The sequence below is a fragment of the Thermobia domestica genome, chromosome 14 (genome assembly GCF_964235325.1).
Source record: "Thermobia domestica chromosome 14, izTheDome1.hap1.1, whole genome shotgun sequence".
NCBI lineage: Eukaryota > Metazoa > Arthropoda > Insecta > Zygentoma > Lepismatidae > Thermobia > Thermobia domestica.
This window is the reverse complement of record NC_137467.1, coordinates 44084614-44104252: the sequence shown is the minus strand read 5'-3', so window position 1 is coordinate 44104252 and position 19639 is coordinate 44084614. Positions and strand designations below refer to the sequence as shown.

General features: G+C 36.3%; 1 protein-coding gene across 2 annotated transcripts in view; it reads right to left on the bottom strand.

Moving 5' to 3' along the window:
- LOC145669658 (putative cytochrome P450 49a1) overlaps nucleotides 1-19639 on the bottom strand; it is a 102115-nt gene that overhangs the window by 66688 nt on the left and 15788 nt on the right. Inside the window, exons 2-3 of one of the 2 annotated variants that reach the window (XM_081737911.1) lie at nucleotides 14858-15092; nucleotides 3543-3789 (exon numbers count right to left, since the gene is read on the bottom strand). In XM_081737911.1, the coding sequence (XP_081594037.1) occupies nucleotides 3543-3789; nucleotides 14858-15092 (482 nt within the window). The remainder of the gene's footprint in view (nucleotides 1-3542; nucleotides 3790-14857; nucleotides 15093-19639) is intronic. The other variant, XM_081737912.1, reaches the window with a different exon arrangement.

The following is a 19639-nucleotide window of genomic DNA, read 5'->3' as shown; positions in this document are numbered from 1 at the left end:
TCCTTGTGTTCAACGTTCGATTATGCTTGTTAGGCTAAATGATTTAGGCAAGTGAATGATGATGAAAGAACCGATGGAATGAGAATGTGGGAGGAAACGGGAGCACCCGAGAAAACTCGTGCATACGATGTTGACCACCTCAAACTTACTTAGCCGGGATCGAACCAGAGACCTACGCACCGGAGATAAGCGCTCTATAACTGAGCCACAGTGCCCGCACCTTATGTGGTAATTGCATACCGTATACGGTAAATATATATATTAGTTGTAAATAAAGGCTTAGATTACTTACAGCTTATATGGTAAGTGTATGCAGGTTACAGTAAATACCTTAGTTATAAATGTAAATATAATCTACACTGTAAAAAATCGTTTTGTTATTTCAACGACATGCATATGTGTTAAAACGATCGTGTTAAAATATAACACAAACAGGTGGTTAGAACAACTCAACTCACTCTCCATTTGGAGTTGTGTGTTAAATGCAGATAGTTGAAGTGACATACACAGCCTGTGTGTTAAATTAACACAAGTATGGAATGTTCGGTGTGATTGCCAAATATGTTGAGCATCTAATTATAAAGGCTTATGAACTGAAGCTATAACCACACTAAAACAAATACTTAAACAAATTCAGGTATTCGCAAAATTTCAACATGCAAACCGTGCGATGTGTTTTCAATTGTTTTACATGTGTTTCTAAAGAAATATGTCAACAGTGAGAAACAACACCGTATTACTGTGTCACTTCTACACTGCACTAGAGCTCACCAGTCAACAAAGGGAATGTGTTTCAAAACTGCCGGAAAATAACTAGAAACACGATTACGAGGCAAACATATTATAAGGATATAGGCCTAGGTAAGAGTTTCCTATCATTCTTGAACAAGATGTTGGTGAATGTTGTGTTTCGCACCATCAAGAAACACTTCACAATAAATGTTGGGGAGGACGACAAAAAATTTTATGAAGATTTTCTAAATGAAGTGTTCTGTAGTTTACTATTCTTATTTTAAAATTAGAATATTCGGTAAGCGTAAGCATGCACGCCACATGGTTTTCCAACACAGAAAAATGGTTACATCAACACCACATACGAAGTTGTTTTATCACCGAAATAGGTATAGTAGTAACACAGAAGTGGAGTCGAACTAACACCAAAAACGACGTTAATCTGGTGGTCTGACCTTGAATTTTAACACAGAAAGTGTTGAATTAACACCAAAACGGTGTACTTACACGGCTTTGCCCTTGAATTGTGACACAAATTGTATGTTGAAATAATAAGAAAATGATGTTGAAATAACACAGGGACTGTGTTATATTGATACTTGATATAATGTAATATTAGCACAAAATAATCAACACACTACACACTGTGTTACTTTCTTCGTGTTGGTGCAACACTGCCACAAGTAACACTCAACACTTTTCCCCACACTACCGACCCTGACATAATATCGAAACAACACCGAAAATACTAACACAGATCCAAATTTAACACCGCTCAACATCGGTTGTGTTAAAAACGTAACACATCCTTTGTGTTAAATGTCAACACCACGGGGTCTGTGTTGAACTAACACCGCATAGTAGTAGTCATGCTGGAACCACTGCCCTGTGTTAAAATTAACTTGAATTAACACAATCATTTCTACTGTATAATATCGAAATACGTACCTAGCGTTAGAATTACTATGAGGAGGATGGATAAATCTTCTCTGTAAACAAACAAATATATCGCTGGGGGATGTGTTTATAAGGGCGGGTATTGCAAAATATAAATGCCTGTGTGATTATTTTCTTCGTACGTACAAATTACTGTAGGCCCTATACCTCAATAAAAGTTAGTTAATTCGCTTACTGATTGAGTTAAAAGTAAAAGTAACTCTTTAAGAACATACAACATTATTATTAAATACTGAATATGTACTTAGGTAGACAGAACCAGCCAATCATGACAGTTTATGGATTTCTTGAGAAAACGCCTGCAACAGTTGACTCTCTGTAATCTTCCAGACACTAGTTTCTGACCAAAAATTCCGTGAAGGTTTTGGATAGAGAGAAGGAATCAATTCAACATTTACTTTCAAATCAGAAGTATTTTCTGTGCTAAATAAGTATGCAGTGAGAATGGATAAAATTGATTGTTCTTGTCCGTTATCTGAGAGTATCCGTAAAACAGAGGGTTCTCTCCCATAATAATAGCTATACTTTTCCAGGGACAAAAATGTTTACCCGTATTATGGAGGTTTCCGTTATCTGAGAGTGTCCGTAAAATAGAGGGTTCTCTCCCATAATAATAGCTATATTTTTCCAGGGACAAAATAAGTTTGTCCGTATTATGGAGATTTCCAATAAGTGATTTTCGTTGTCAAGATTGTTCGTAATAGTATGACGGGAAAACGGCTGAAGTTTATCATTTGAATTTTGAAGCATGGTTGGTATCTGTTTCGAGCTGGTTTCTTTCGTGTTAATTTGATTAAAGGGTACATCGTAAGGACGAATAGGAGGGTTCAAAAGTATGCCAGAAATGAGTACCTTATAAGCTTTTATCATTTCACTATCACTGAGTGGTGTATCCTAAAGGGGGATGGAGGTTCAAATATTGTCTACAAACCTATTCCTCCCGTTCGATGGACGGGCATTTTAGCTAATATTATGTAAACACCTAATATTATGTAATTTTGCGAAAGTTACAGTGGAGAAAATTCACCCACTTACTCTTTACTGATTTTAACTTCGTACATAGAGGATTTTCAGGAAGACTTGAAACTGAAATATGTTCCACCTTGCATCAAAATCGAACTTTCCTTCTATGAAATTCGCCTTCAAAGTTTGTTTACTGGGTTCAAATGTATTCTTTCATTCATAGCAGATTTTAACCACAAATTGTAAGAGTGATTGAAATGTTCTAAAGGAGCTATACACCATGTTCTGTCATCAAACAATATTTACGTAGTTTATACTGGAAAATTGCTTTGCATCTGCAAGCTTGCATCATGAGGTGGATTTTAACCCCTATTCACTCTCTTATACTTAATGGATCGCAGCCCTATATTACAGCGTTATTTACGATCGCAAAAAAAAAAAAAAAAAAAAAACACGTACCAAGTTTCGTTAAAATCGGAGAAGTTTTGCGAAAATTAAGGTGGAAAAAAATAGCGGAGAGACATAGAAATGCCGATTGAGTTGAAGCTTCGATAAACTTAGAAAAAATATTACAAATGTCCTGAGATTGTCCGAAAAATATCGTTGTATATTTTAAAATTTTAAACTTGGAATCTGGCTCGAGAAGAAAGTCCTTACTTAATTTGTTGTAGGTCTGATACGGACACTGACCTTGTCGACTTGTTCTGTGCCCATGTAGAACGCTAATTGAAGAAACACATATATTTATCTTTATAGTGCTAACATTCTTCTTCTTTTATCACTCTGAATCAAAAGAGTACCAAATAATAATAATAATAATAATAATAATAATAATAATAATAATAATAATAATAATAATAATAATAATAATAATAATATAACAAACTTACTCAGATACGAGTCCTCCATATCCTCCGAAGAAGTCCTTGCGAGTAACTTTTCGATAATAGTCAAAACTATTTATTCCTTCCCTGATTGGCCATGGACCTTCATTCCTAAAAACTTTCTCAATGTAATCTGGGTCAAAAACATACAACATATTGCGATTGCCAGGTAATCTGCTGATTTTGCATAACTTCCCATATTTCTTATATAACGCATTATGCATTTCGAAAAAATCAGCTCCGGAATATTCGCCTGTAAATACAAAAAATAGGAATTGTGAGTACATATTTAGCGCTAAAGTTAGTCTTTATCTATAAAGCAAAGTTAAATGAAATTCAGTGGAAGTCTTAACTGTTAGAAGTTGAAACAAAGATATCATAATTTGGGCAAGATTCGTTGAAATCGCCGAATAGCCCTTCCAATGGTGCTATAGTAAAATGCTCGACTAGATACTGCACTCTTCAAGATAATTAAGAATTACTTCAACACTAAGCATTATGACTGCTAATCAGACCTGTAGCAAGCCCAAAAATGTAGGGGGAGCCCGGCTGAAGTTAAGGGGGCCGATGCAATCATATTATAGTTCATCACCAAATTATAGTTCATTTGCCAGTCTACCGTGAAAAATTTAGGGGGCCAGCCAAAATTTAGGTGGTCCCCTAGACCCCCCTGGATACGGGCCTGCTGCTAATGCTAAGTAACATTGCTGAGAGGGCATACTACAATGTAAATCAAAACTGCTAATCTCGTATGGGTTATTAAAACTTCGGATGGGCACACGCACTCATTGGAAATCTTCGTGCCTCTTTGCCGTTATTTGGGTGAATCTCCTTGAGGGTACTCTGTACTAACCAGTATATTTACTGGGTAAAGCTCATTATCATCTTCTCACAACTCGTCACCACTAGTGATGGAAAAGGAGATAGTCCATCATGGAGGAAACATTGCCTGAAATGTGGTCCAAAGAATTATTTCGCACGCGTTTGTCAGTATGATACTTCTAAAGCTTCCGACTATAAACAGCAGGCACCAGTGTTAATTGGGGAATTCCGCTAAAGAGGAATATGATAATGGAAAGCAACATCTTGAAGGCTTACGAGTAGATACTATGATTAATTTACTCAATATTTTGATGGTGCGAATAGTGTAACTGCGTTCGAGGATGATGTTGAAAATATTGTACCTAATATTCTTTTCGGAGACTTCGCAGAAGGAACCTCAAACGAGGCCACACATCCAAGAATGGGGTTCACTCGAGCAGACGGCTCTACCAAAATCAAAATTAATATGTAAAATATGATGTCAAACGCTTTTCGTAAAAGAAGTAGAGTGTGAATATAAGTAATTTCTGTCATTAGACATCATATTGAAATACATTTTGAATGGGAGTGAACGTTTTCTAAGTGTAACTATTTACTGAAGCGGAAGGCGGAAGAATACAAGAATGAGAAAAAGTTGGAAATAAACGGCGGGAATGTTCTGTTCGTGTTAGCAATGGACATTTGCGATGGATATAATGCAAACATACGATTTTATTACAAAGAATTGTGCGATAAAGAGCGTCATATTATAATTTTTTTGCAGCATCATGGTATGTTGAAACGTAAAATCAATTATGCGAAGTGTGGAAAAGAAGTAAACATTCAAAACAGAGGAATTTCTCCTCGCAGCGGACCATTTATACCAGGGAAACCAGTGAAGCAATTTTGAAAGTAAGAGTTATTACGATTATTTAAGTGTTTTTGAAGGTGAAAATTATTGTGGATGTATTTTTCCACTATCCTTGTTTATGCGTATGCCCCCCGTTGCTGACGCGCCTGCTCCCTACGGACGCACCCCCTCGCTCCGCTCGGGCCCTCCTGATGCGCTCCTGCCCTGACTCGGTTAGATAGAATTCGTGCTTTTATTGGCCACCTAGCAAGTTGGTTCGTGGTTTATGCATTAGCTCCTCATTTAGTGCATGCTCTGCAAGGAGAAACCGGAAAATGCAACAAATGTGTGAAAATTTGGTAGAGCCGTCTGCTCGAGTAATGCCCAAGAATGAATCTACAAAACCACCATCTGCCTCAGAGGAAGTGAATTCGAGAAAGTAAAAAATATCAACGAAAGGAGAAAGGTGAATTACTCAAAAAAATCAAGTACGATAAAAAAGAAAGGCAGAGGGCAGGAAGTGAAAGATCTAAGCAGTTTGGCTACAAACATATGTACTGGGAAGTGCAAGGATCAAATGTTGCCACAACTAATTGAAAATTAATTCATTATGTAGAAACAAATCAAATATCTGAGGAAACAACTTATGATTATTCGCAGGAAAAATAAAAGATGGTTCGATTTTACCAACTGTTCCAGTGACTCTGAAGATTAAAATGGAAGTGGACTGAATAACTTATTAAAAAACGTTTTGTATGGATAGAGCTTGAAATTATTGTTTTACAATTCGTATCGGAGCATCAAATGATTACTTTAGCAATTCGCTAATCAGTAAGAGGTAAAAAAAAATCATTTAAAAAAATAATCTTGTTTCTTATTGTAATTTTCGTTCTATTCTTACTCTTATATTGTGTTTGTAATAGGTTTGCTTAATCAGTTTTTCTTCGGAATAGTGTAATCACATTTTTTGTAAAGGGGACAGAATGTTGGGAATTGGAACTGATACAAAATGCTACAGAATGTTTGTACTTGGCTCAAAGTGACACAGAATGTTACACATACTCTATTAGGATGTTGGTAGTAGTGTATCTGCGCAAACAAAGATATAGCAGCTATTATTCAATGGACTCCCATGCAGATTCTCTTGGATGGATGAATCTCTACTCTAGTTAATGTGCACTCTTGTTGATTTGGTATGATCTCTTTTAATAATTGATTTAGGTTTTAGATTTCTGGGCTTTTGGTATCTAAGGCCATTTAGCCCTTCACGATTTGAGGGATGACGTCCCTCGGCGAGTATACAATCCGGGGAAAGGGAAGGAAGAAAGCGGCTTGCGACCTATATGTTAGGTACCACCTCGGCATTTGTCTGGTTTGAATGAGGAAAACCCAGGAAAACTTCATTCAGGGTGGCTGGCCTGAAAAAGCGAGTTACACTTTTTCGACCGAGTAACCCCACCGGGAATCGAACCCGGGACAGCTCTCTTTTAGTAATTGAATCACTCTATCAGGGATATACAAATATATACACAATAAAGGAATCAACAATTATCGGTGTGTTATATATTGCAGTAGTGTGGTCACTCTAAGCCTAAAATCTATCTTTACGAAACGTAGATAATAGATTCGCAAGCTTTCTCATATTTTGACGTAGATTACCAATATTGACTCCGTTTACAACTCCCTTTTCAGATAATTTAATAGTCTAAGTAGCAATACTGAAATTCGCTTTGTATAGAAATCATATTAGAGGTATGTGTATTGTATTGTTTGGATGGGTAAAATGAAGTAGAGGGAGATCCTAGCGAATTTAGCAAAGTACTCTACCAAAAAAAAAACACTTAGTAGCGGAACGCCAAAGAAGAAGAAAAGAAGGACAACAATGACAGGGGAAGATGGGAAAATAATGGGTCGATGCATAAGTTAGTGCGGTTTTTATATTTTATATTTTAGTTTTATTCTGCTGTTGAAGAAAACGAACTATGAAAAATCTCGAGTAAAAAGAATATAACAAAAAGTATTGAAAAAGATATAATCTTCTGAGTTTCTTAAGTTTTTCTGAGAGTCAATCTGATCGAACCGATTTATCGATCGTCATTTGTAGTCCATAGGATTAGCATGGAGCTAGATGGAATTCGGAATGCTCCGTTACAATAATATCAGTCCCCATAAAACAACTCTACAATTTGATTTTTTTTATTTTTTATTTTTGGTGATTTACCTAGGGAACGCTAACGAAAACGTACAAGCATGCCGAATTTCAAGTTTTTATTCCAATTCCAAGTACCTAAAATATGAGATTGTAGGTAAAAAAAAAAAAAAAAAAAAAAAAAAACTAGAAGTACCTGTTTATATAATGTTAGTTTATGTAGTTTTATATATACGAGGAGCATACTGGAAGTCGAGAGCAACATGTTTTCACATGTAATCTTTAGTTGTAACTGAAACTAAGTATATCATCTCGATCTATAGATCATTCTTTCTTTCTTTCCAGATGTTGACGCTGTTTGTTTCTAGCACGTGACCACAGGCAGAATTTCCAAAATGGCGGGCAGCAATGTTTTGTTTCGACAGCGTGCTGTGATTTTACCTTGTTAAAGAGGACCAATCTGCTTCTGACATTCACAGCAGACTGTAGCGTGTCTATGGAAATGTGTACATGGGTGCCAGCAGTGTTAGGAGATGGGTGAAACATTTTAAGGATGAAAACACGAGTATCGAAGATGAGCCTCGCAGCGGGCGCCCTCAAACTGCTTCCACGGAACGCAACAAAGTAAGGATTGATGAGTTGATTAGGGGAGATACGCGTATCCCTGTGAATGAAATTGGTGCAAACCTTGGTGTTGGACATAGTGCGGTACGAGAAATGAGTCACAGCTTCGGTTATCGGAAGGTTTGCGCCTGTTGGGTCCCACGTTTATTAACCAAGGATCACCAGGGGCGGATCCACTATGGAGCAGATCAGAAGAATTGGGTGAGAAACACTTCCACATCCTCCCTACAGCCCCGACATGGCACCCTCCGACTACCATATTTTTAGTTTTGTGAAGGAACAGATACGAGGCCACCGCTACGAGACACTGGAGGATATTCGACAAGCAGTGCGTCAGTATCTAGGGGCAGCTGAAACGGGATTCTTTGGCGATGGTATTTTCAAACTTGCAGAACGATGGTGAAAATGTGTTTTAAAAAAAGAGACTATGAAAAACTGAAAGAAGGTTCTCTAGATTGGGATGATATAGCCTATTTGGTTTCACTTACAAATAAAGATTTTGGTTGTGAAAAAATGTTGCTCACGACTTTCAATATTCCCCTCGTAGTTAGGATTAGGATTTGATGTAAGTAAGAAAGTCAGGAAATCAAATTTATTGTTTATGTAAAATGTTGCTGGAGGAGAAGACGTTGAGGTTCAATTCTTTAATCAAATACTTGAAGGAAGATCTTTGTTTACCCTCAATGAACAAACAGGGGCGTCATTTAAGGGGGGCAAGAGAAGGCAGTTGCCCACCCTTCCTTTCAAGCAAAGTCTGAAATGACGCTCCTGTGAACAAAATGTTTCTTTCTTTGTAAACCTAAATCAAATAGTAGAAAAAGAATTAAAAGGAAAAAATAAGTAAAAGGATATTTTTAGACTTTCAGAAGTGTAGTAAAGAGTATATTGTAGTACAACTCTATGAATTTGACCTAGTTTTTTTTTTTATTTAGTACCTTAGAAGATTGTACCTATTATAATATAACAATGTTTTTGTATTTATAGACAATTACCAAGAATTTTGATTTGTATCTTGTTCTTAACATATTAATATTGAGATTGAAAATAATATTGAGATTTTTACTCTAAATACAAGTTATGACAAATACTTATTGAAGAGTAATACCAATCTATCATTTTCCAACGATTTGGAATGTTACAAAGATTTAATATATTTTGTTTCTCAAGTAGACAAAAATAACAATTATAAAATGAATCTTTGTTTTCTAGAAAAGTGCTCAGAATATATTTCTGAATTTGCATGTATTCTGTATGTTGTTTGTAAGTGTATAACTTTACTAAAACATTGACTGGTTTTTGAAAGCATGCTCAGCGTCATTGGTATAACGTATCATTTTTAATATAATTATAAAGATTACAACGATATTGTATATCTGACATCTGTGAATTACTTCCATTTCTAATTGTAGCTATTTTGGGCAACGGTGCTTAAAAGTGCACAATCTCTTGTGAAGAAGAAGAAGAAAAATGTAGAATATTATGTGGAGATAGATTGATGTTCATGTAATGGTAGTTGCTGTGGGCTATCTAGAGATAGTTATTTGTTTCGTGTTGCTATGACAACAGAAAACTTATTCATGAAATTTTGAAAATAAAAAGTTAGTTGTGCTATGCATTTGATGTGCCTAATTTTAAAGGTATGCAGTTATTAGAACTTGCAATTACATATAAAAATTAAAGTGCTGAATCGTGTTGACTTATCTAGTGATTAGAATTGTGGGCAATATGTGTAACATAAAGATAACAAAAAGTATAAACAACATTACAAGATGAATTATTTATTCGAACAGGTATTGTATGTGTTATTCACATTTTTTTTAAAAAAAAATACATAGAGTACCTTTCATTGTATTGCCTTTGTTTCAGTCTGAAGAAAATTTTCGAATAAAATTTTAAACTTTACTCTGAAAATTAAAAAAATCCTTTGGATTTAAATGGAAATATGGAAATGGAAATGGAAATATCTTTTTATTACAACATCATCGTCGTTTCGGTCACACTGAGGGCCGGATTTGGGGAGGGCTCCAAAGGTGCACGTGCACCACAACCACCCCTTATTTGTTAATATACACTACCTAAAGTGAAAAGCTAGCTGTGAGCTTTGCAAAATCAATAGTTTAGGTCAATTTTCTGAAGGTTGAAGGAAAAGAATTCATCGAGAGCAGACACTTAGCATTTCCAAAGGAATTCTTCATTCACATCACAGATGCCTAAAGGCATTTTAAAAAACTAAAATTTAATTCAAATGTACTGGTAGTTATTGGTGCAACCCCTCAGAGAATCCTGGATCCGGCCCTGGTCACACTGTTTTCCTTTTGGTCGCAAATGATAAAAAGTGTCAAGCCACAACAAAAGTAAATTATTCTGGTTTAAAACCTTGTGATAATATGGTAATTGTGCACCAATTTTACGGTAATGAAAAATCGTATATTCTAAAATTTATCCAAAATTACATGTGTGCAAAAATTGAAAAAAATAAATGAAGTTTTATACATTCTTTAAATTTAAAAAGATACAATTTAATTTATTTTAATCTTGTATGAATTTTTTTTAAAAAAAATAAGCGTCGTGTGGCATATTTTCTGAGCATTTAAAACATATTATTTTACAAAAAAAAAAAAACTTAAAAGACATTTGACTGAGATGTATAGCAACACTCTGAATTTTTTTCTTCTTCATAAAACCTAAATAAATCTACAACCAGCATGGTCGCTTTTGTGATGAATGTGAGAAAAATGTCAAAAGTAGTCGTGCTTATGTCTGTGGCTATTTGAGAATGTGTTTTCAAAGCATTACTCCCTAGACCGAACGCGACTAAGGTGGCCTTTTGGTACCTTAACTTTTGGCAGAGTTGTAAATCATACTGTGAGCCAGTCAGGGTTTCCAGGTCTTTCTTGCCAAGTCCAGGTCTACAATAGCAGAATTCCAGTACTCTGCACAAAGCATCGTCAAAGCAGCTCTTTCTTGCTAAAATCCCCTTGCCTGGCAACACGTCTTTCCTTTTTTCCCTTCCTTTAGACGTATTTTAAACAGCGGGTGGTCTATTGTTCCGAAACGCACCAAATACGCTCGAGCTGACGTTTTCTTCGCGTTTTTATTGCTTTCGCGTTTGTGATTAGCCATTCACATTTAAATACATGGTCAGCGTATTCCAAGCGTACGCGTGAGCAATAAAAATGCGTTGCGATCGCTTCAAATAGCCGCCTTATTACAAAACAAAATCCATATGCGCATGTAAGAGATGTAATAACGTGTAGTTGTCCACTCCTTAGTTTATTGTTTACCTACAAGCGCTAACTCGCAACATCATCTTTTTCTTAGTTTTTTCTATCTGAAATAGAGATGCAAGGGCTCGGAAAAAAACCGGCTTTTTTGGAAAAAAACTCGGTTTTTTCTGCTTTGCTTTTTTGCTTCGGAAATTTTGGGCTTTTTTCAAAATACTGCTTTAAATTGATAAAACAGACTTTGTATCGCTTCTCTATAACACAAGAAATCATTTAATTAGTGGTTGATGCTGATAATAATATAAAACATCGAAAATAAACTATGAATTTCGAAAAAATATTTAAAACAATTTTTCTTCAACATATTTACATTATGAATTCCACAGGATTAACCAATGTATATAATAAGAATTTTTTAACCTCCTATATACAAAAGTAAGCAGAGTTGGCAAGAACCGTGGTTGTTTTTGAAAATGCCAAAAACCCGTTTTTTGGGGGATGTTTAAACCAGGCTTTTTTGGTTTAAACCAGGCTTTTTTGACTTAGATTTTTTGCTTTATGTATTTATATTACATATTCACAGAAATAGCCTAAGTTTGTTTCGCCTTGATATTATTATGCAACAGCGGGGTTATGCCGGAAGAACTCCCATAAGCTTAAAGAAGTGCGGTCAGTAAATTTCTTAAGTTGAGAATCTCCCGCCCTAGCGATTGGGAAAATCCCGTCATTACTTGAAATGTAAGACAATAACGGGAAAATCCTGTTATTGCTTTGCATGTAAAATTTAAAGGTCAACGTACCATAATCAGTACGCTAAAACTGAGGTATTAAATTACAAATTTAGTACCGGTACGTAGATATCATTGAAAGTCCAATCCAAGCTAATGTTGGAAGCTACGTAGGCAATCGATAAATTTTGTCAATTTCTATCAATATATTTAAGCAATATTGGCTTCTTTATAAAACAACACGCATTTAGGCATGTAGAAATATACAATTTGGTTTGTTTCGTATATTTAGGCTTAACATCCTTACGAAATACCGAGGTTATCAAGGAGAAGACTTTCGCTTAAACTGACATCCGAACCGCTACTTGGGTTACGCATGAAAGAAGGATTGTGGTTCGACCGAGAATTGAACATGGGACACCTTGATTAAAATGTGAAAGGGAAATAAAACTATTGCAGGTGGTTTGATATCTGGAAACGTTACCATGAAGTTCACACGATTCGCATTTTTCATTCTATTTATTTTTGTGGTTTAAACCAGTTATTAAAAAAAAAAGTTGGTGTAAATCAGCCAACCCTAAAAGTAAACACTTCTTTTTAAAGAATACACAAATAACTAGCAAAATAGTATGTAGTATTTTTACTTCAAAATATTCCATACCCTCTTTTTGAAACAAAATAAAATTAAAATAAAACATAAGAGAAATACTTAGATTTATATGATACACTTAAAGGCTGCACATCTAGAGCTTTTGGTTCTGTATATTCTTGAAATTCTACAGTTAAGTTTTATAGAACCACCATCACAGTTTACCCAATCCTCAAGTTTTCTGAATTTTTAACAAGAGGGATTCAACATATCATTACGGAACTCCTCCCCCCCCCCAAAAAAAGACTACGGAATATATTTAAGTTAAGCTAAATAGAACTGCACAACAAACATGACTGAGTGATTAGCTTTTGCGCTTCTATCGGGAAGTCCGGGATTCAACCAGCATTCGACCATTCTGACAAAGCTTTTCTTCATTCCATCTGTGAATGTAGAAATAGTGCGTGTACTCTGAGTTGGGCGACTTCATTTTTTATTGTTTTTAAATCGTTATTATTACTAATTACCAACAGTGACGGTTTTGCGAAGGTTAGGGGGGCGGTCTTTCGGACTGAAGCCCGTTCCCCAAAGTTACGGAATGTCTGCAACAAACGAAATATCTATTATTTATGCCTTTACTCATAAACTTTAAGCTCCCGTCAAATAAAAATTACGAATGTTTAAAAAAACTAAACATTAGTAAGAAACCCTTCCCAAAATACTTTTCTAAATCCGCCACTGATTCTCAGTATAAAATGATTTTTAAAGTTGTATCCGGAAGATTATTGCTAAACATATAAACGAAACGAAATATTAGTTATGCCTGTACTCATAAACTTCAAGCACTTCTCAAATAAAATTAGGACTTTTTAGGAAACGAAACAATCAGAAAAAACCCTCCTAAAGTACTTTTCTAAATCCGCTACTGATTATTTGTATAAATTGGTATTCAAGGTTGTGTCCGGAAAATTATTGCTAAATCACTTCACAGCTACAGTATAACAGAAATGTGGAAGTACGGTTTGACGGATATATTGAAAAACGTACGCTTTGACGGATAAATAGAAAAACGGGCAAGTTTAACTTTTGCGCTAGAAGCTAGAGTACTAAAAGCTCTTAGAAATGAAACACGGATGACAAACTAGAGAAGAAAAAAGATGTCGATAACTCAAAAGTTAAAATAAAGTTAAATAGCCTCTAAAATTACCCTCAAATACTACATTCTTCATGTTAGCTTTAATTCGTAAAACATGTGCTCCATCCATCTTGATGGTGAATTTCAGAGCGAAATATCACATTCAGGTCATGGAATTCTTATCTAACTATAGAATATACTATAAGAAAGCTATTTAGATAGAAAAATCATGAAGTTGAAAAAAGCCAAAATTTCCAAAATTCTCGTTTTTTTCCCAAAAAAGCCGGCTTTTTATGTGATAAAAACCATCGATTCAAAAAAGCCGGCTTTTTTGCATCTCTAATCTGAAACCCTTGCACATCTCCTTTCACATGAGTCCTACTTGCCGCTTCCGGCTCCGCTATGACCGACCCTGGTCTACAGTATGCTACCATTGTTGAATTTCTGCAAGCAGGTGGCTAGACAATAAGATCGTTTGTTGGTTCTTCAGATTTAGCGCTATATTTAACTCTTCAAGCCGGCTCGACGTACATGTGTAGGACCCTCATAGTGCTCTAGAGGCGGTTCGACGTATACGTATACGTCCTGTGTAGTAGTATGTATATTCTGCCATACAGAATATACATGAACGAAAATGCATGTCACTTTAGAGTAGATGGCAATGTGCTGCTATTTGCTGGTTCCGAAACGCTCCAATACAAGTTGGACTTCTAAACTAACAAGAACACAAGACAGAAGGAGTATTTTGTAAGCGCAACATGTAAATTTTAATTTTTGTTATATTTATACATTCTTGTGTGGTGTAAACTTTCGTTTACAAGTTCTGAAGGTTTCATTGTAATTGAGGAAATGTTTTTAAAGATATGTTCAATTTTGTGACACTGTGCGAAAATTGCAGTTTTGGTGATTTAAAATTACCACCTCCCGCAGGGGCTATGCGTATTTAACTCCCAGCTTGAAGGGTTAAGCACTGTGACAATATGAGATATGAACTTAAGTTTAAAGTGAGTTGAAAATCCAATGTTTTTCTGTCATGAATCGAACCTAGGACTTCAGAAGCAATAAAACATCGAGACAGGTGAACTGGTTATACTCATTGGTTATAGGAGTAGAGCAAAATTTCTTAAAGTTGAATACCGGAGTTGAAATCATAGCTTAATTTTGTATTTCCAACATCATTATCTAGTCTCTGGAAAGCCTAGAACACCTACTAAAACTTACCAATGATCGGCAAAAATTTATGAATTGACCCTATAACCGGTAGTGGCTTCGGTCCCGGAATATCTTCAAAAGGCCTAGCATTTTTCCATTCTTCCTCAGCATCAACAGTAGCATTGTACGTAGTTTCTGCTGTTGCAGCGACTGTTGATTGTTGACGAATAACTTGGAGAAGATTCGTAAAGAATCTGTTCTTCAATTGGAGTTGAATAACGTTTGTTGTTTTACTCATAACGACCTTGAAATATAAAAAATAAAATCATAATTAAAAACTGTTATATTTAGTAAATCATCTGTAAGCTCTACAATATATTTGTATTTAATGAGAAAACAATGTCTAAAGATGAGCTCATGTTGGTAGCCAGCCCAAAAATGTAGGGCCGGCTGAAGTTAGGGGAGCCGATCCAACCATATTATAGTTCATCGCCATATTATACATTATTTGCAAGCCTACCGTGAAAGTTTTAGGGGGCCAGCAAAATTTTAGGGCGGCCCGGCCCCTCCTAGACCCCCCTGGATACGGGCTTGATTGGGCTGAACAAAATGGTAGACCTATAAATGAGCAGGGCGGGCGCAGAAATTGATTTCGAATGTGGGAGGCAAAGCTTTTCAAGGCAGGTCCAAACTCAATATGAGGAAAAAATTATACGTATTAAAATTTGTAAAATTAACCCTAAAATTATACTAACTGTACACAAAAGTTGAAATCTCGGGGGTCAGGACCCCAGGACCTACGCCGTTCGTACGTCCCTGCAGGTCAAAATAAATAGTCAACTCACCAAAATCAATTGAAAAAAAAAAGTAACCAGCTTCAATGCGCTTATCACTTCATTCGGTCAGAAAACGAATAAGATATCTGAAACTCGATGCCAATTTCTCTTGAAATCCGAAAATCGGAAAATGAAATTTGCAACTTTAGTGCTGAGAAAAACTTGTCAAGTAAAGGCTCACCACACGATACTGTATAGAACTTGTTCTCAGCACTAATGTAGCAAATTTCATTTTCCAATTTTCGGATTTCAATAGAACTTGGCATCGCGTTTCAGATCTCTAAACTTGCAGTTTAAAGTTCACCTGAAAATGAAATGAAATCTTTGAGTTTTACGTCCCACGGTTATGCCGGTTAGGCTAAAGGAGACGTTGATGATGAGTAATGAATGAAATGGTGGAATGAAGAAAGTGGGAGGAAACGGGAGAACCCCAAGAAAACCCACGCACACGGTGTTTGTCCACCTCAAAGTTCACTTGGCGGGGGCTGGGATCGAACCCATGACCCCCAGCACCAGAGGTGAACGCTCTATCACTGAGCCACCGCGGCCCCCAAAAGTTCGTCAGAGTTCAAACCGCTCTTTATACCAGGTAATCAAGAAAGTTCTTGCGGTTTTTGAAAACAGTTACTTTTTTCTTTACTTACGTTAGTGTGGTCAAATTGATTCTGGTGATGTCACATGTTTACATTCCATTCAAGCCTTATTCAGTAGAGAGTTCTTTAGTGCATTGCACGTTTCGCTATCAGTTTTGCAGGAAGCGCAATCTTCGAAAGAACATGTCGTTGGAAAGGGAGATTTTGATGCCTATTTTTCTTTATGAGTACAAATCAGGAAACAAAGCTGCAGAGGCCGCTAGAAGAATATGCTCCGCATTTGGAGAGACGTCAGTGAATACTCAAAAGTGGTTTTCCTGCTTTTCCTCTGAAGACTGGAGCCTTGAAGACAAGCCTCATATTGATCGTCCATCCACCCTCGACAAAGTCCAACTGGAATAGGAAATCAAGTAGATTTCTCATCTTACCTGCCAGGAGCTTGTACACAGTTTGGAGTATCTGTCGAAACCATTCGATCACATCTTCATAACTTTGGGATGATATGGAAGCTAAGCAAGTAGGTTCCTCATGTTCTGTCCCAGGGCAACAAGCTCGAACGGTTGAACATCTGCTTGTCATTGCTGTCGCGTCATAATAAACACTCGTTCCAGGACCAAATCTTGACATGTGACGAAAATGGATCATAAACCGAAAAAGAAAACATCATTGGTCGATTTCTCGTTTGGTCTCATTGGCCGCTAAAGCGAACATGCACCAAAATAAGGAATGCTGTATGTTTGATGAACCAGCACTGGCATAGTAAACTATGAATATGTAGAAAGCGGAAAAACCATAACAGCCGATGTCTATTAGTCACAATTGCAAAGAGTTACAGGTGCACTGCTTCAGAAGCAGCAAGCACTGGTCAACAGAAGAGGAGTTCTTCTCCTTCACGATTTTGTCAAACCTCATACGGGCAAAAGCGATCAAAGAAGTGATCAAAATACTGGGCTGGGAAGTTCTGCCTCACCCACCCTATTTCACGGACGTCGCCTCATCGGATTATTACCTGTTTTTGGCCATAGATAACCACCTGTGGGAACAGCAGTTCCGAAAACGCTGTATCAAATTTTTTGGGCTCCAGAAAAAGGGATTGTTTTAAACGGGCACTTATAAGCTTGTGTCTCGTTGGAAACATGTCGTCGAAGCCAATGATGATTATTTCAAGAAATAAAATGACTGTAGAAAATTTTTGTGGGTTGTGTTTGATGAGTAATGGAAACCACACGAACTCTCTTGGTTACCTGATATTATCTTTAGCCGGTGTAAGTTTTCTCAAATGATACGAAGTTCTAATTAAAAATCTGAAAATTGGAAAATGAAATTTGCACTTTAGTGCTGAGAACAAGTTCTATACAGAATTGTCTCGTAAGGCTTTTTCCTTGGTAAGTTTTTTTTTTCTCTCAGCACTAAAGAGCACTAAAGTTGGAAATTTCAATTTTCCAATGTTCAGATTTCAATAGAACTTGGCATCGCTTCGGATCTCCATCCTTTTTCGGCCTAATGAAGTGATAAATAACTGTTATGTAAGAACCTGGCTCCATTTAACATTTATGTGTTTGGTGCAATACTTCGAAAGCCTTTAGAAATCTCATCTTTCATTTACCTAAACTAGACTATTCTTATTTTTCCCTTGTCCCCCTACTTTTACCACTATCGAGGGAAACATCTTGAGTTCTTACAATATATATATATATATACCTGGTATATATAAGCTGAAAAAGTACCCTATAAGTATTTTCTTCACTTTGAACTTACGTCCTGCATTTGGGTTAAATTTGAAATTTCCATGTTTACAGGAAGGACGTTATGATTCTAATCATTTGGACTTGTTACTATGTAACTTTGCCCTTGCTCTCTTACGTTTATCCCTTCGAGGGGAAAATTAGGTGTTTTTTAGATTTTTCCTTGATTTATACCACAAAACCTGCGTAAAAGTTTCCAATCGTTGTCATAAGTGACGTAATAATATATATTTTTGCTATTTAGCCTTAATCTTCCGGGGTCTGCGGTGGCTCAGTGGTAGAGTATTCACCTTTGATGCATGGGGTCCTTGGCTCGATCCCAGCTCGCGCCAAGTGAGCTTCGTCGTGAACGAACACCGTGTGTGGGGGTTTTCTCGGAGTTCTCCCGTTTATTCCCACTTTCTTCATTCCACCATTTCATTAATTTCCCATCATCACAGTCTCCTTTAGTCTAGCCGGCATAATCGTGGAACGTTAAAATATTTTTAATTTTAGCCTTCGAGAGAAAAAAATCCCGTTTTCATGTTTCTTTCACACTTGTATCACGACTCTTATATTTGTGCCTAATTTCAAGTTTCTGTGTTTAGAGGAACTATCCTATGGATTTTGAATCAAGTGACATAATATCATCTTGAAGCCTAATTTTCTTCCTTGAAGGAGGAAATGTGCCATAGTTACAGACTCGCAACCATTGGTGTAAGTGATTGTGTTATTAATGGTCACCTTTTTTTTTTTTTTTTTTTTTTTTTCAAAAACCTTATTTTGCGCAATCTATCCTACTACGCTAGGTAACATCGCGCACATGGGTAGGTGAGAGTACGCACGACAGTGATATTACAGAAACAACCTAGGGTCAATCCATACGAAATGGTCCAGAGCAGGTTGCTTGACCATCTCCGAAAATTATAGAAATTGGAGTGTGATGAACCTTGTGTATGAGAAGGTCAATAACATCATTCACGTTGTCGTACGTACAAGTGTTCCTGAATGGCGGCCATCTTTGTTGTCAGTGGAGTGCCAATTTTCGCATTTGCAAGTGTTTTGCGAAAACTACAGTTGATCAGGACGTACGAATCAGACGAACACCAAACAAAAACGAATGTTTACAAGAGAGACTGAGGTACATGGATAATACAAACTTTTGCTTCTAAATAAATATGTAGGGTTGCAAACCTATACATGAAATCACTAGAGAAACTACAAAAAATTACACTTTTAAAGGGTATGTATTTTGGAATTGCATAAAGTGTAAGGTTCATACGTTTTGTGCTGAATACTATTGCATGTAAAGAATTTGTACAAGTATCCACAGCTATGATACTACTGGCACCGCAGATTTATGAGGGTCCGAAATTTGAAGTTTGTGATTTTGATGTCATTTTTAAGGAGTATTATCTCAGGAGAGCAAAGTGCTAAAAAAAAATTGCTGCTTAGACCACATAGTAATTCTGTATGTCAATAAAATATTGCAAAAATTCATGACTGATATTACATGGAGAAAAAAGTGAGGACATGGTAAAAATGAGAAGAAAGTACATGTGTGATGCTGGTCGTAGCCCGGGAAAATTTAAATGTTTGGATATGTTTCATGTTATATATCAAAAACTACGCACAAGGCCCACTTTTGATTGTATTCAGTTGTGCAAAAGCTTGCGAGTGGTGTTTGTTCCATCTTTC